The sequence below is a fragment of the Drosophila erecta genome, unplaced genomic scaffold, assembly GCF_003286155.1.
Source record: "Drosophila erecta strain 14021-0224.00,06,07 unplaced genomic scaffold, DereRS2 tig00000000-arrow-pilon, whole genome shotgun sequence".
Taxonomy (NCBI): domain Eukaryota; kingdom Metazoa; phylum Arthropoda; class Insecta; order Diptera; family Drosophilidae; genus Drosophila; species Drosophila erecta.
In genome coordinates this window covers 13,445,572-13,463,726 of record NW_020825194.1, presented here as the reverse complement: position 1 = coordinate 13,463,726, position 18,155 = coordinate 13,445,572, and the positions used below count along the sequence as shown (strand labels likewise).

General features: G+C 42.1%; 2 protein-coding genes across 2 annotated transcripts; one reads left to right on the top strand and one right to left on the bottom strand.

Moving 5' to 3' along the window:
• Positions 1-11,848: 11,848 nt before the first annotated feature.
• On the bottom strand, positions 11,849-12,906 carry LOC6551969. The gene has a single exon (XM_001980618.3). It carries the CDS (start codon positions 12,790-12,792, stop codon positions 11,899-11,901), a length of 894 nt encoding a protein of 297 aa, XP_001980654.1. The 5' UTR covers positions 12,793-12,906; the 3' UTR covers positions 11,849-11,898.
• Positions 12,907-16,519: 3,613 nt separating this feature from the next.
• LOC6551970 (protein phosphatase 1 regulatory subunit 36) lies at positions 16,520-18,151 on the top strand. Its single transcript, XM_001980619.3, has one exon. The coding sequence runs from the start codon at positions 16,625-16,627 to the stop codon at positions 18,086-18,088; it is 1,464 nt and encodes a 487-aa protein (XP_001980655.2). The 5' UTR covers positions 16,520-16,624; the 3' UTR covers positions 18,089-18,151.
• Positions 18,152-18,155: the final 4 nt, after the last annotated feature.

Sequence of the window (18,155 nt, the reverse complement as noted above, 5' to 3'; positions counted from 1 at the left end):
TAATACATCAATTATTCTGTGAGCATTGTTTACTTTTCAGCTTTTACTATGAACATAACTACTACTATCTTTTTGCCCTAGTCTCAGTTGTATATTTCAATTTCAATTACAAATTTCAATATATCCCTTTTTCCGGTGCAGCATCCATACCAACACTTCCATCCATGGCAGTTCCCTTTCAAGATTTCTCAGCCAGACGACACACCGTCAAATCGCCGGCAAAGTCGACATAATTCAATTTTCTCGGCCTGCTGAAAGCTGGCTGATATTTTACGAGGCCCCCGAAAGGGGAGCACTTTGAGCCCCCAAAAAGCATAAATTAAGCGTTTTAACTGCTTTTCCCTGTTTCCAAGCTGGGGGCGAATGCCGATGGGCGGGAAAGGGTTAAGTGTTGGGCCCAGTCTCGTTTTGTTCGACACGCAATTTGCGTTTTTGTGTGATTGAAATGGAATGCTTTGTGCCGCGACAGAGTCGTAAACTTAATTTGACAAATTGCGAGCTTAGCGGGCAGGAAAAAACCACCCACTCATATGTCAGCCTGGTTTTTTCGCAACTTGCTTTTCCAACGCTTTTTCGAGCCTGACACATAAGCGCTTTAATTGCGCGCCTTTTGATGGGGTCATAAAAAGGGCAAACGATCCGAATCGGAATTGTATGTGGCTGCAAATGTGTCGCCAGCTTGTGAAATTTCATAAAAGGCATTAATTAAATGATATAATTCCCGCACATGACAAGTGAAATTGCCAACCAAGCAATTCGCCTTAAAATGCGTATCAAAGCGGTTAATAAAAGAGTGAAATACTTTTCGAAATGAAAGGAGTCACGTTCCGTAAATGTTTCCCATGGTGATAACGCAAATTGATTATAAACTAAAATTGCAAATTTATGCAGTCATGGCTTCCAAGCTTCCAAAGAGGAGAGAGTGAACTTTAAAAGACACAAGCGGGCATTCGCCCAGCATAATTACTATTTAAGGCATTTTTCATTAACGCGCTCTCCTTTTCCTGCTTTTCACTGGGACTTAAGGAAAAGCCAGGGAAAATAGTTGCAAAAGAGAAGCGTCAAAGTATTAAATGGCCTGAGGGACCTTTTGCAGTCACCCACTAATTCCAACAAAATGTGGGGTTTTCTCATCGCCTCTGGCTGAATTTCTCAGGTTGGAACAGCACTTGTTGCACTTCAGAACACGAAAGGCAAATAAATTCCCCTAAAACCCTCCTAAATACAAGTATATAAACAGGGGTCAGCTGAGCAGCTTAAAATAACAAACATTTTCTAGACTAATTAGTAGTAGAACGGCCAAGAGGTCATTGAGTGTGAGCCAGGACTCTAAAAACTAAAAGGATACTGTTGTCCGAGCAGGAGCTTTTGCAAATTTAATTAGCCAAAAAAGGTCGAGATGTTCAGTTCTGCAGTAGCAAGAATAACTGAGGACAGAGAAAAAAAATCCCTTTAAACATGGTAATTGAACTTTCCTAGCCGCACTCTTTAATTGAATTTGCTGAGCCATTTTTTCCAGTTTGCTTCCACTCCATTGAAGCCAGATAGACAGATAGCCATAGTCGAAGTTGGCCAAAAAGAACCCGTGTTACGTGCTGATGTCCAAGCCATAACACTTCAAATGTAATGGCCAGATCGATGGGGCAAACACAGATAAACTGACATGGCCAAATGGACTGGTCAATGTCTAGCTGAATGGGCCCAAATGAGCCCTTTTTCTTTTGGCCAAGTTCCTGCCTTTAATACGGCTGTCTGTCAAAGAAGCCAAAATGTGTACCGAAGATAAATGACCACTGAGCAACAACCAGAGGCACTGTGACCAACTTTTAGTGGGGGGTAAGAAAACTTGGTCAAAGTCACAGGCCATAAAACCCAAATCGTCAGTTAATTAAGCCTTCAGTTGTCCCAAAAGCACTTCTCACATGGCAGAACTTTCTACCAAAAAGTTTGCATTTTAATTAGACCGGGAAGTTGACAAACACACTTGAACTATGGCATTTCTAGAAATCCCCTAACAAAACAGGACCATAATCAGATTGTGGTTAGAAAGGGAATTTAATCCACAGCTATACTAAAAATAAAGGCGGAGATTTCTTCGGATTTTAATAGGATATGCCGATGGAGCGTTTATATTTGGCTCAGTAGAATAATGGCAAACATTTCTGGCTTCCCAACCGTAAAGTGTCTACTTGCAAACAAAGGCATCGAGGAGTAGAATTCGTATCAAATAATAACCAGAGGATCCAAAAATATAAACTGCTGTTGACGTCAACAATTTCGGCATTTAAATGCAAAATACGACATGGCAACCAAAACGAGAAGCTACAAAACAAAAAAAAAACCAAGTTCCGGGAGTCTTTGATTTCTTTGATGTACATATTTTTGAAGCTAGTTAATGAAGACTAAATGGTAAATGTATATTTGCTTATGAAATTGAGAAATTTCAGCCCACAAAAACTGAGACTGCGTGCTAGAAGGTTAAAAATGTGCCTATTTAGGGCGAAAAACGAACTTGATACGTGCGTTAGCTAAAGAAAATTGATTTGATTTCATTAATTCAAACAATTATGAGGATTACACAAAATTCTTAGATTACTCTACTCACTAGACCAACATGATAGCAATTGTGGGTGTAATTTTATCCCTGAATTATATAAATCGTGATCATTATGAGTATTTAAGGCGGAAAAATTATTTGTAATTTGATTACTTCCGCATTACTGAACTTCAAGACAAACATTATTGCCTGTTAAAGGATTCAAAATGAATTATACTTTTTCTTGGCACTCGAATTCATATTCTGGTTAATGCTTTTGCATAAATTCCGCATCACTTGGATGCCGTTGAGCTTAGTATTTGCATAAATAGATAGAGATCTTATTGTGCAATTTGCATAAGTATACGAAAACAAAACCGATGGGATAGCTTTGAAAGTATGCAAAAATATAGCAACATTTGAACTATTTATGCGCTATGCACTTGAACTGTAATTAAAGGGGACATTTTCGCAAGTTCCACGGAGAACCTTCAAGGAAAAGCGCGTTGCAGCGACACTTCCTAATTGAGATTCCATAACGGCTGCCATCATTTGCACAGTTAGTTAAACAAGGGGAGCAAATTTTCCTATTTGTTTAATGTCCTGCGTCGATTTGACAGCAGCCCTGGGGTGTATCCTTCGCAAATCCTGCGAAAATTAGAGCACTGCTTCTGGCCACCCGTTACCGTTTCCCAGTCACGACTTTCCCCGGCCGGGGATCACGTCGGAATGGCAAATAGAAAAGGAATTTCCCCGACCGCTTTTCAATCTGGGATGCTGGTTTTCCACTGGCTTTTTTCTAATACTGCGGGGGTGGCGCATGTTTGTAATTGCTCAGCGACTCAGCATTTAAACGCATTTTGCCCAAATCAAAGCGTGCTTTGCTTTGACCTCTGACCTGTCCGCAGTGGGGACGAGGAACTTATCTTCGGGTGCTGCAAAAATGGAATAAATAAACGGAATTATGCAAAGCATGGTCACCCCCAGGGGTAATTATTTTCACTTGCCACGACGCCTTAAAGTGTTTCGGATATTTAACAATTAAATTCAGTCCGATTTCGCTTCTCTGCGTGTCTCGACCAACGGTGCGAATACTTCATCATCTGCAGGCCGTAAATCAACGTGGCATGATGCATGCATATCCTGTGGCAGCGGAAACACTCACGACCTCTGCCATGGCAGAAAAATCTGGCCTCGACGAGGTCTTATCAGTTTTCTTTTCGGACACTCGCCACAAACACGGCTTAATTGAAATGAAGAAATAAATCATTTCGAATGTCTTATGTACCATGAATATGTGTTTCATGAATATAACGAAGAAGCTATATTATACAATAGTATAGTTGTTTATAGCTTTCTTAAATAATTTAGCTTACGCTGTAGTCATATGTTTTCAGAACAGTGGTGCAGAAGAATAAAAAGGACTTTTCCGGATCTGCCACCCACTCGTTGCGAATATCCCCATGACATTTAAGCCCGAGGCTCAAGTCGGCACCCATGTTCGCATGTAAATAAATAATGAGAAGGGAAACCGCTGTTCAAAAGGCAATTGACTGGAAAAAGGTGGACAGGTCCGATGTCCCAAGTCAAGTGATTGTGCAAATGTTTGGACATCGGTCAGGTGGCCTTCTGCCGAATCGGCTTCTTTGCTGCCCCTGATTTGAGTAATATTTTCCCTGTCCGCAGGTCGACAGCCAATTTTCTTGGCCTTTGCGGCTAATCAGCGGCACGTGCACACTTGACTGTTCATTTATAATTTCCGATGTCTAAATTGCACAAAAGAACATTACTTAAAACCTTACTTAAAAAATGCCTTGTGTGTGCCAAATAAATTTCAAGCTAGAAGGAATATTACTCCTTTTGGTGATTCTGGCTAATGTTGTATATTGCCGTACTTCACTGTTTTGTTAAAATGTCCACATGACATTATTTAATTTTCATTTGAAATACTGCCAGCCCATGTCCCACTGGAAAAACTTGTGTGGGTTTTACGTTTTACTAGTAATTCTGTTAGAGCACGAGTAGATAGTTTTGGCGAGTGCTGGAAAACGAGTAGCTAGCATCTAGATTTATTTCATTAATATTTACACACGATTCTCCACCCCGGAGCAGCTCTCCCATCGCAGATCCTTTGCCCTCCTGCGTCCGGTGCAGTCAAAAGCAAAGGGGTGAGCAAACACCGAGCGCTGTTAGCAGTTATTCATTTCGAGTTTTCCTGACACAAGTTGGCACCTCATCAACACGGACACACATGCCTGACGCATCGCATCCCATGTCCTATGCTATTCCATCTGATTCCATCTGATGAGGACGCGCGGTGGCATCTCGAGAGGAAAGTTGCAGATGCAGCATAAAATCCAGTTCTCGCCTTTTCCAAAATTCTGCACGTTTTGTTTACACTTGATTATTCCGTACGGTTGACTTTCATGGCGGACTTACTTTCGGACCAAGGCATTATATGTGTTTTTAAGGTCGTTTGCTCTTCGAAACTGTGACAGTTGTTTTGTGGGCGAACCTGGTATCAGCAATTAATCATAAAGTGGTCGAGGTTGGCAACAAATAACTTAAACACCACCTCAGAACTAGGAGGACCTCCAACCACAATAGCCAAAGAAAGAAAACTTTATCTTGGGCGCAGTTATCACTGAGAAAAAAATATAGTGTTCGTTGATACTCTTTATTGTGATATATTTTCTAGCGAAGACTTAAGTCTTAAATTATACTAATATATATGGCTTGCAAACATAATTGGTAGATATATTATATATGATTTAATCTTTACTTTGGATAAAGCGATAATAAATAAATATATATATAATATATATAACCTATTAGCGCAAAATCATATTGAAGTAAATTATTTATAATATTATAATTCTATTCTGTTCCTCTCCTTAAAATACCGCAATATTCTTGCAATTTGCCAATGGCAGCAAACAATTTCATTTATGATTTCCGACTTCGTTTTTCCCTCAGTCATGGCCAATGGAAATTTATGGACTATTCTTGGCCCTTATCAAATCGGGTTTGTTGGAGGGCCTTAGTTTTCTTGTGGGCGGCTGCGTGGGCGTGCCAGTCGGACGGACATTGCATTGTTGCCGACAGTTGCAGCCAAGCGAGTAAATGTTTAACAAGCGCGAAATTCGCGCAAAGCAAAGCGACTGAAGACGACAAAGACCAAGAGATAAAATGTTCAGCAGTTTTCCCTTCCCATTGTTGCTGTTTTCCCTTCTCATTCTTCTTTTCTTCTTTTTCGTCCTTAGTGATTTATTTTAGGCTGCTTTTTCTATTTCGCTACCCTGTAATGTATACCGAATCAGCTCCAAGGGATCTAGGAATTTGCATTTTATGAGCTATAAAAAGTTGTATTTAAAATGTTGAAGAGGGACTTTAAAGAGTATAAAACTGAGCTCTAATAACAAATAGGTAATAAAAACATTATCGAGAAGTTTTTACTTATATCTAAAAAGTTATGTTTTAAAATGTGATTTGAAAGTGAACTACTTGTCATGTGTTTCGGAAAAGATGTAATATCTTTGTGTCCTACATAATTAAAATCTGTGGTAGTGAGTATCAACACCTTGCAATCCCCCAACATTGTGGCGCGTTTTTATTTTTGGGTCACAGACCGAGGAGAGTATTTAATTAAATTTTTGGTCCTAGTTGTTTGCAACAGCCGACGCTTCGGTAAATCTTTTGATTAACTCGCACGCAGACAATGAGAATGCATGTTCCTGGGTCTGACAACTTGATAATCTTTGCATCGCTGCGGAGTTGGAAAACCCTGATCCTGGAGCGCCATGTGGCAGCATTTGATGAAATATAAAACTTCAAAACGAGTCTGACAGCTGCTGACATTGCGATGTCCTTCCAGCGCCCCTGTATGTGTTTCAAGTGTGCGTGTGTGAGTGTGTGCCAGGATTAAGCTGGCGCATCATTAAACAGACGGCTGCACATTGCGCATACGTCACGTGGCCCGCTAGGAAAATATATAACGACTTTTTATGTATTTCGTACATGTTTATGCGATTTGTCACCGGCGAATCAGCTGTCATCTTAGAGGCATTCAAATGCTTAACAATTAATCAGCTTATCGCCGACTGACGTGAAATGCGATTGACACTGGAGCTTCAGCGCCAAAAACTCATTTCTAGTCCTAAGAGGTTCCACAACTGCAGTCAATACACCTTGCTGGTGGCGAGATGAAAGGACTTGCTTTGAGATTCCCGATTCATTGTGGAATTCCCAAAAAGTAAATATGTCATCGCTTATTGTCAAGCATCAGGCACTTTCTCTGGCGTTCCAGACGACACCATGACATCGCTTATTGAAAATAGTGAAGTAGTTTCCGATTTTCGATATTGCTTCGTACCTCGAGAGACGTTTTATGGATAAGCCTTGAGGGCTTACAATAAAAAGGTAAGGTTTTTGGATATTAGTCTTTTAAAGTGCTTAAAGTGTGTACTGAGTATAATTAAATCTTGGTTTTGATTTGTATTTTATTTATGCGTAATAGTATACTTACTTTTGTGTCAGTCAGTCTTTAATTAAAAGGTTCAACTTGAACATTTATGTTGAGAACGCCCGCTGGCAGTTTGAAGAAAGACCGGATCCTTCCGGACCGGATTTCCCATCACAAAAAATAGGACAGAATGCTTTAATCGAGTTCCTCGACTATCAGATACCCATTACTCAGCTAGCGGGAGAAGGTTCGACATTCTTTTGGGTATATTCAAAGAATTAAATCAAATTAAATTTTAAAAAAACGCTTCCTTCTGCCTGTTACATACATTTCAACGAGTCTAGCATACCCATTTACTCTACGAGTAAAGGGTATAAAACCCCCATGGCCTTCCGTCCGTTTTGGCCATAAGTGGGGGCAATTACCAACACTTCCAGCGGCATTTAGACGGCCCAGTACGTTCCGAAATTGAAATAAAACAAACAAAATTAATATGCTGCCACCCCATTGAGTGCGCCTGGGGCACATATAAACTCAATGGACCGCCCGCCGGGGAACTCTGCACACGTTTGTGGTGTTAGTGGCCGAGTCTCGACCAGGTCCTTTCTTGGTGTGAATATAACACTTATGTGGGGTGAGTGGGGGACAATGGCACACACTTGGCACTTATTATTTTGCAACACCCGCAACACTAACTCAATTGATATGCATGTGTTTGTAAATTAGCAAACATACAATTCAGAAATGGGAGGCTGCGTGGCATGTTCTTTAAATGACTTTCAGTGGGGTTCGTAATTAGCTGAATTATATGTATAATTAGTCCGTAAAGAAAGGTTTTTGTTTATTGATCAATAAGTATATAAATAGCCATATAATGATGTTCACTAAAAGTGCTACTGAAATCTGATAAATTTAATCAATTTTGTATCAAAAGGACCGCAAATTGCAGAAACTTTTTACCTTTTCCGGCTGTGAAGCCATACCAAATTTAAAGTTGGCCTGCAAAGGACAGGATTGGCATCACGGAATACCACCATCTATCCGGCCATCAATTAAGCCACAACAGCATGGCATATCTGAAGTACACGGCTAAATAAAGCTGCCATCTCCCGAATGTCAACAAGGTCGTTCCGAAAAGAGCGAAATGGATCAGGGTACCGGGGTACCGAGATCCGGATTGGACCCACATATCGGCACACCACAATCCCATACATAAACAACGAATCTCCGCCCGGCAGTGCTTAATTAAATCCCATCGGGCAAGTTTATTTCACTTTCTCCATCCTGGCTGGCTGTCAAATTAGTGCTTCATGCTTCATGGGCCAACTCCCCAAAACGGCAGCGGCTGTTGCACAAATTGTGGTTTCGCTCCGGCTAAAACTAATTTCCCCTAGATGATGTCAAGCCATTAAGTTGTATTTTTGGTCAGTTGGGGAACGTGGCGACCACTACAGAAATAGTTGAGTTAAGCTGTCCATGACAGCGCTCGTGAAAACCAAGGGTCAAAGTCAAAGGAGCAAAGTTCACTGAGCCCATTCGCAGAACTTGTTGCATACTTCTTGGGGCAGCCGTTGACAACTCGAAACTGGTAAACTGGTGAACTGGTGAACTGGTTAACTGGTAGCTGGTAAAGGGGGAAAAGGCGTCGAAAATTACGAGTGCTCTGGAACATAAAGTTTGCTAATTGGACTCAATGCGGTGTTCACAGTAGATTTAATATGACACGTTTTACTACGTTTTGCGAGGGGTGAACTCATTAAAGTTAAACTGTAATTATAATTAAAAGAGTCCGAGGAGTCTTTTCCTGCAGGTTTATGGAAGCATAATCTTTGTATAGGGTATCTTGCATTATGTATTTTAAAATGAAACCTAAAGGGTACAAAGTTCGGTTAAATTATTGCCATATGGCACACTGTTTTGCCTTATCACACTCTACACTCCACAACAAAAATGAACATTGCTTTAGAAGTTTTCAGCTAAGCCGCACTCACAACAGGATTAAATCAGATCCTCAACTTATTCTGACGTCAATGATGAGCGTATTTGCCCCTGGCAGCAACTGAGTTTTTATTTAACTTTGCCTGCCGAAGTCAAACAAATAAAATGACAAAATGTACCGGGCCTGGCCTTATTTAAGCCTCTCGACTGGCAGGAGTGTTTTAATTTGTCAGACCCAGTATCGGGACTTGTCGCCAATCCTCGGCAAATCTCACCTGCCAGGTGGGAGGAGCAGCTGAGTGCCTGCCTACAGCTGATTAAGCTCATTTATCAAGGGGAAGCCAGCCCAGATGGCGGTTCCTCGAAGTGCTCGAAGTGCTCGAAGTGCTTCGCTCGACGTAAGAGTCTCGCAATTAAATGGCCTGAACTGGAGACCCAGAAGTCGCCTGCGGCATTCGCACAGTACGGAAAGTTGAAGTCAATATTGATATTCATGTTGGGAATCCTGAATGCGCCTACGAATTCCCAAGGAATAGGAAAGGCATTAGGAACGCTTAAAGGCCATGGCATTTTGGTAGTTGAAAAGTTTGGCGCGCATCAATTTGGCAAGACAAACATATAATCGTTAAAGTTTTAATTGTACTGCGTAAATGATGTTTCGCTGCCATCTAAATTTAGATTGCACAAAGTTTCGATATACACGTATATTAACAAAGTTTGGTTTGCTCAAGAGGGCAGAGCTTAATTCGTATTGATAACATTTGCACAAATCTAATGAAATTATCACCGAAAACTTGTGGGCAAAGAGAACCCCAAGCGGTTCTTAGCAAGTGTGTTTTGCTCCTTCAAAAATATTAAGCAAACATTTTACAAAGGAGCACGCCATAACCTATGTAAATGATTTAAAGATATACTTTTTGAAGTCAAAGTAGTTTCCCTGCGGAGCTAATGCCCCGAGGAGAAAGTGACTTTCAGCTTTCGTCTACAAGCTACTGCATCTGTCTCGAGGAATTCCGACTTTTGTCGAATAGTTGGCAACTTTCTTCAACTCACCCAGACCCAGGACTGGTAAAGAACTCAACACCCTCCTCGAAGTCCTGCCCTCGCCAGACATCTGGAAACTATTGACGTGTTCCACTTTTTATGCCATCCGCCTCCTGGGACCCAAGTTGGGCACCCTTCCTCCGTATTCCTGCCGTTGGCTTATTCCGTCGCAAAGTTGATTTCACGGCATTCTTGCGCTGAATCCCATGCGTTGTCAATGGGAAAGGAATCCTGTTCGCAGAAGATCCGACAACATAACACGACTCTTCTGGTGCGGAAATTTCTGTTCAGGTATACTTTGGGGTTTTATAAATGTTGTTTTATTACTTTTTGTTTCGAATTTTGTTTTTGAATTTACAAAAAGGTGCATAGATATCATTAATTTAAAACCTCACTATTATGCAACACATTGTGAGGTTTTAAATTAATGGTATCTTTTTGTAAATTACACCTTTTTTGCAAATTACCTGTTGGCATCACTGGCTGGCATGGTCCGCTTGATTGAGTCCGGCACTTGTGAAACAAATTGCCGTAGATTCCGACCAAATCCGCTTTTGGCCAACGCATCTCGGTCAGAACATGTTGAACAAATGGACAATTTCGTGAATTAATTTGATGTCTCGGCTGATTTGCCTCTCGTTATTCAGAGTCACAAGAACAGCCGCAAAAAACTTTGCATAATGGCATATAAAGGGATAAAGGGCTTTTCAACCAAATGTACGACATTCCACAGATGTCACATGTGCAGAACAAAGGCTCGAGACAAAGAATTCATTGCAGCCGAATGATTAATTTTAACTCATTCAGCACATTGCTTTGGTGATAATAACGACCATGTTGATGTCAAGTTAATCATTGAACAATGTTTTTCGATCCGCTTTGGACAATCTATCTTCATGACTTTGAATAATATGGTTGTGTGTTTGCTCAATAAATTAGTAAGCATAAAACAGGAAATTTTAGCCCGTCCGTGTTTTATATTGGACATACACATATGTTTTTAATGAAACTAGCCTCAGCGTCCATTTAAAGCGACGTAAAGACCTGTGCCAGCATTTTATTTGAAAATATTTTGAGACCTTCTATAAAATTCCATGCGTTTTTTGGACTCACAGAAGCTCGCACAGTTGTACATCCACAGCCGGCGGAAAAACAATGCCCTTGCACTGCATTTTAATGTCCAACTTGTGGTTCAGTACACAACCAAAACTCTTGTCTGTGAAAATAGACCCTCTGGAGGCCATTATCCTGCTGCCATTGCTGGTGGCAAACTATTTTTAAAGAGTTAAAAGCGATTCTGGGGAAGGCGAATTTATGAAATTAGCATAAGTTGAACCCAAACTGAATATACAACTTTGAGTGGCCCAAAAATTCAGATTCATTGAAGTGAACAAACGAAGGAAAATCCAAAAATATCTTTGCACTGCAAAGGGCTAAGATGGACAAATACGTAAAAATATGGGTGGTCTTTGGGAATTATTTATTTTACTTTCATTTCTGCCGCGGGTCCTTTTCGTTTCCCTTTGTCCGCCTGTTTGTGTAATCGGCTGGAAGGACTTAGATAAAACACGGAATGGCCACAAAAGGATCTTGGCGCTAAGAGCATCTACACCCACACACACTTCATAGATACTTGTACCCATGCAAACATGAGAGTTCGATAACCGGATTTCGAACCAAGTCCGGCGGCCTAAAGGATTGCCAATGTTGGCCAAAACAACTGCACACGTCGGCAAATAAGAATAAATACGTGAAAAATCACGGAACTATAAAAGCATGATGGAACGTATAAGCTCTGCACTTGTATATTTCCAACTCAAAAGGATGCTGCTCTGAATCGTTGGATTTGTAATAGTTAACGACAGATGTTACATTTCCTAGCTTATATTATAGATACTACACTTGCAACAATTTTATATTATAAATGATCCACCAGAAACTGGCCAAACCGCACCATCGTGGACAGCGGGTGAATCATATAGACGAAGAGCATGGCCAGAACGGTGGCCTGCAGGACGAATTCCGTGCGATCCGCTTGCTCGAATCTTCGCTGGTGGATGACGGGGATGGTGAAGAGCACGAGGGTAGCCACGTAGATCAGACTGACCATCGACACGTATCGCATCATATAGCGATTGCCGTTCAGATACACAATCAAGTAGATCGAAACGACAATCACTATGCAACACAATGTGAGGACGAGGATGAAGATGGTGCCGGGCAGCAGCTTTAGCGGCAGATAGATACCCATCATGTAGAGCAAGACGTTCAGGACCAGTACGATGGCGAGGACACCAGCCATCCAGCTCATCGATAGCCGCGCCCACCGGTGGCAATTCACAAAGATGACCATCACCTCCACGACAACAATGGCCAGGAGGCCATTGCACGGACACTGGCTGGCCACGTACACGAAGCCCATGATCAGCACACATCCGAGGGCCAGAAGCAGCCACACGAAGCTGGGCACCGATGGGCTGATCAGCTCCGAGAAGTCCTGATTGCACAGCCGCAGGGTCACAAGCTGAACAACCGCGAGTGCCGACAGAACCGTGTGGATGGCGTAGACCCAGCCGATGTGTTTCCTTCTCACGTCCACCAAGGAGCGATGCTGGGAAGGACCTGACGATATGGCTGTTCTCAACCAGGCCATGGATTCACTAGGTGTTTTCGCAGGTGGCGGCGTCGCAGGTGGCGGCGGTGGATCGGGAGTGGGAGCGGCATGAGTGGGCTTGGGTGGCAGACTTGACCTCGGGCCAGTCGATTTGCGTTGACCCGTCGACGCACGGGGTTGGATATTTGGCTTGCTCATCTTCCTCCGCGTTGATACCACCACCCCCTTTGTGGGCACCTGCTGGGTGCTATGAACATGTATATTAAATATGAATATATTTGATTAACAAGGCGTCGAGTGTACTGTGGGAAAAAAGTGTTACGTTACAATTTAGATTATGTGCTGTTACTGAAACGAAACCAGTTCAATAATACTTTCAGGTGCTGATCTGTGATGGAATAACGAATCGACTGCACATATGATTCTCCTAATGAAACCACTCCGGAGAGTCTGCAGTGCTGCCTCGTCCGACTCATGCATATTAAATGGGAATCATGGGAATGGTGGCCAGGACTCAAGTGCTAATCAATGACACGTGCTGCGTTGTCACCAGACTCATTAAGATGGCCCACCTTTGCACCTGATGATGTGTTTACATATGTATTTAGCTCTGACGCTCTGTGTGCGCTGTGGGCCAACTTATTGGGCCATTTTGTGGCTGAGGCTTTTAGTGAATTTTAATTAGGCTTTGCCGCTGAAAAGCCAGCACGTGCAGAAACATTGGCAAACACGGCCAAAAGCCAAACAACAAAGGCAGGCATTAAATAAACATGAGTCGGCCAAAAAACTTTGCGGTCTCGCCTGGAAGAGAGGAATCCAAGCGATGGCATATTACCTGGCTTTCTTTAGAATACGTTCTTTGCTTTGTTCGCCTGCTATCTAATCCCCAATAATCGAAGACAAAGTACGTATTTATCCAAGACCTTGCTTACACAAATGTCGGCATCAGGAAATTTGGCATATTCGATATTATTAGCCCAGTTTGCTGTCATAATAGGCTTTGGCATTAAAAGTCCTACAAATGCCTATCAACCAGCCTGCCACTCACAACAACAATAACTTTTGAGAGATTTAAACTGACAGGGCCAATAGCCAGCAAAAACCACAACACGAACAGAATGCCAAATTCTGATCGGAAGTGCGCCCAAGGAAGTCATAGTAAATCCAATTAGAAGGACAATCGGATTCTATTGACGCTCGAATGAGTTGACCTAAGCTGTGAACTGTACAAAAGATTTATTGATGCGAAAGAATTGCACTTATTATCAGGAAAATTAATGGTTTTAATATATTTATATAAATATATGAAAACTACGAGTATATAAATTACCATCAGTAAGCACATTTACTTTTTTCATTTTCCAATTTTGGTTTCATTTCAGTTTTCTTTGAAAAGCCAACCTTAATTATGCCCTAGAAAATTCACCTAAAATGCAAATGTAATTAAATTTTAATGACTTCCATTAAGTTACTTGGCCTGGTTGAAATGTCGTTACTTATTGAACCAATTAAAACGTCCATCTCAGGTTGTCATGACAAAGGCTCAAAATATAAGTGCCATCAACGATGTATGGCTGATTGATTGAACTGGCGGATCCTTGTGCATTTGAGCAACAATAATACTTAATAGATACCTTGCATTCTATTAATAATAACTTGGCATACTTTTGGCAATTAGAGGGTTCTGAATGTTCCACATTCCACCTACCTAATCAGGGTGTCAGCTTATGTCAAGCCAAGTCAAGTCTTTAGCCTTGAAAGTTAACAATAGGGCTCCGTATAAGCATTCATGGGAAGATAATTACCACGGACATGCGAGCTGGCCAAGTGTGCTCAAAGAAGGTTAATTATTTAAAACCATATTTCTAGATATAGAATAGAGCAGGACATACGTGTATGTGGCTGGGTAAATATAGAAAGGAATATTTGAACCCTTTGGAACACTTACCCACCCCAAAAAGGTTCAATTTAAAACGCCATTCGGTGGCAAGACATTAAATATGCCTTATGTGGCACGTGCCCCCATCAGAATCCTACCGTGACCTTCCAACCGTGCGACATGCAATTGAACAAATAAATCAGCGGGCTAATAAATTTTTGCCAACGATGGTAGGAGCAGCCTCTAGCTGGGGCCAAAACCAAGGCTACCATAAATGCTGCCATAAATGCCGCCGACTGAGCCATTCAAGATGCCAGGTGAACGGAGGACAAAGCCCGATTTCAGGCGACAAGGCAGGGAGTTACACTTGGATGAGTTTCTGTAGCTGTTGCAATTGCCGGGTTTCCAGCTCTTTTTGGGATTTTCATGCCTCTCCTGGTTTTCCCTTCCTTCTCCTGACTTCACTTTTGTGCTGTTGCCTGCTGTACCACATTGCGTATACGTGATGTGCCACGGCACTCGCTTCCACATTCAACAATATGATTAAAGGCAATTTTTAGCACCTGTTCTGGCTGTTGATTTCGTATCGAGTATTAATTGCAATTTATTTTTATGACAACACTCGGGACGACTCACATGCGTTTAAATTATTTATGCGTGGGAGGATAGCACATTTAAATGCTTATTTATGCATAAGTAACTGAATTGTGTACTTCGTACACAGTTAACGGGAACTCAGGTTGATCGGAATCGCTTGTTTAAACAATTGCACTTTGAAATTACTTTTTATAAACGTGATCAAAGTGTATAAGAATTTGTTCCCATTAACATATAGCTAAAAATGACGGTGCAAGATAAAAGACTACCTGAAGAAACATAACGTGGTTCTACATAAAATAAACATTAGGGCCATCTCAAAGGAAACCCAAAACTCATTGAATTTTCTCTTCATGATTATGATTTCTCTTACGTTTCTTTTTCGTTTCTCCCAAAGGTTATCTTTAATTATGTCCAACATTTTTCCTTTTCTTTTTCATCTGTGTTAAGCCCTTTCCGAAGAACAACAACAAGCTGAGCAGTGTCCTTGTCCGTTTCCAAGTAATTTAAAAACAAGCCTAACACTCATTAAGACTTTGAGCTACGATTCCCAATGCACAGAGAATTAAAAACATTCCAGCCATGGGAAATATTCAAACCAGAAGGCAGGCGGTCCACCTATTTTTATGTGAGCTCTTCAAGCGTTAAGTGCTCAACGGCGTTTTAACTAGTTCTGGAATTGCAGCACGGTGGTTTACAACACGTCAAAGACAACAATGCTGCAAATAACAAAAGTTGGTCTTCTCTGTTGTGTTGAGCCCTCATCATCCGATTCCAACGAGTTAAGTTCCTTAAGTTGTGGGAGCTGCACATTAGTTTCTATCTAGAAGTCCAAGTTGTTTTTCAGTTAGTCTGAAAGCACCACTTAAATGTGTCACTTGAAAAGCATAAACAGACATTTACTCAATATTAATCTGCGTCTGGCATCTGCCCAACAAAATTAAAGTGGAATATCATTACGTTGTTAAAGTCAAGCAGTCAAGCAGTCAAGCAGTCAAGTAATGCTTTTAAAAGAAACAATGAAACGAGTGCAGACACCTACGCTTAAAGTTTAGTAAGTCTGGTGTAATCTTTTAAGCCTGAAAACAGCAAATAATTTATTTAAACCTAAAGCCAAAGTTAAGCCGGAGTCCCAAATGCTGCAATAAAAAACATGGAAGCTTTGCCCGTGTTTCTAGACAAATGTTGACTATAAACAAAAAGCTTAAGGATTCAAGCACTCTCTTAGCTTCTTTGATAAAAGGAATTTTGCCTACCAAAAGATGTTGAAGAAGCTAATAGTGGCCCCTTATGTTTACTTACTTGTCCACAAATACAATCAAATATACAATAATATAAGCCCCTAACAAGCTGAGAAGTTATTTTAAAAGCATGAGGTTTGAAAGCCTAATTTCATGTCTGCGAGTGCTGTGATCAAAATTCATTTTAAATCCTGTCAGTTAACTTTGTATACATTTTACAACTAACGATAGAAACTAATATAGAAACGCATGACATCAAAAAACTTTAAAAAAAACATAATTATATTTTAAAATATTAAAAAATATATAAACCATGAAAAGAGTACATGTGGACAACTACACACCGAAGTACTACAGTGGCAAGTGGTCCTGGAGCACCGAAAAGGATTGCCTGGAATTCGAGCCGCACAACGATCTGGAGGATGCCAGGGAGCGCTACATCACCACCAATGGCTACAAGTTCCTGCGCATAATCGACCAGGAGGAGGAGCTCATCTTCCGGCAGGCTTATGTGCGGGATACGGGCACCTATGACTTTGACACCTTGGTGATCAACGACGTCCGCGACCTGGTTCTCTTCCTGATGCCAAGCGATTTCCTGACCTACCGGTTCGTGGAGTTCATGCACCGCCCGGCGGTTCACCGTCTGATCCATGCGCTCGTCATTTACTTCGAGTACTTCCTGCGGATGGTGGAGTTTGTGCTGGTGCGACGCGATGAGCTGGCCGATCAGATCCAAAGCGATCAGACCATCGATATGAAGAAGACCTTCTCGATCTATCTCAGCCAGTATCGACTCCTGGTGGCCCGCAACTACAGCGTAATCCTGAAGGGAGACGGTGACATGTCCAAGTACTACCATATGAAGGAGATTATCAATATTTCGGATACCAGTCGCGACCGGGTCTTCCACGAACAGTTCCTGGCCGTGATGACCCAGATCGTTTGGATCTGCATGCATCGCCGTGCGTACAACGTCATTGAGATGGAGATGAACCGTCTTTTTCGGTCCGACCACTTCGTTATGGCACGTCCGGAGTATCTAAGCTTTACGCCGGCGGAGCGGAGTTTACTGTATGGCCGTAACCATAGGATCGTCAACTATCGCACCCAGGTATCGCCGCTCGTCCAGGAGTTGGAGCACGTGGAGGAGGAGGACATGCCCATCCTGTGGATTGGCGAGCGCAAGTATCGAGGCAACGACAGGCGCATTGCCGAGATGGAGCTGGAGTACATTGTGCCGGGACCACAACTGCGTATGATCGATGTGGCACACGGCATACTGGGACATCCAAAGGATCTGTACAACACCATTCTCGACCTGGACTGGCCCACAGTTCGCTACTCTAACTTTTCGCTGGGCTACGATCCGTACCACATCATGCGCCAGCCGCATCTGGATATTCCCAGGATCGATGCCTTGAAAGTGCGCAAGATGAGCGAAAACTACGAGCACTTCTACAAGGTATATCGCATCTACGAGCCGCACAGCCTGCAGATCCTGAGGAAGTGGCTCAAGCGGGACAAGCTCGTCCAGTTCTATCGCTCTGGGGGGCTGCTGCTCACCAACGTGGTGTCCCGGTGCGAGAAGGAACTGGCCGAAAAGGTACCGGTCACCAAGGTCGACCAGGTCATCTCGAACTACTTCAAGGTGAAGTCCAGGCTGCGCAAGGGATCGCCATATGAAGTGGACAACATCAGCATCACCTCCTCGCGCATCGGGGGCTTCAATTCGCCACGCCAGAAGAATACGCCCCAGGAATACTATTTCGATTGATGGGTAAATGGCCAAATAATTCAAAATTATAATTTCGTGAATAAAATACTTATGAGTCTTGCATTCT

Excerpts from the sequence above, each read along its gene's own strand:
- LOC6551969 (XM_001980618.3), bottom strand. The coding sequence starts at position 12,792 with ATGAGCAAGCCAAATATCCAACCCCGTGCGTCGACGGGTCAACGCAAA.
- LOC6551970 (XM_001980619.3), top strand. The coding sequence starts at position 16,625 with ATGAAAAGAGTACATGTGGACAACTACACACCGAAGTACTACAGTGGC.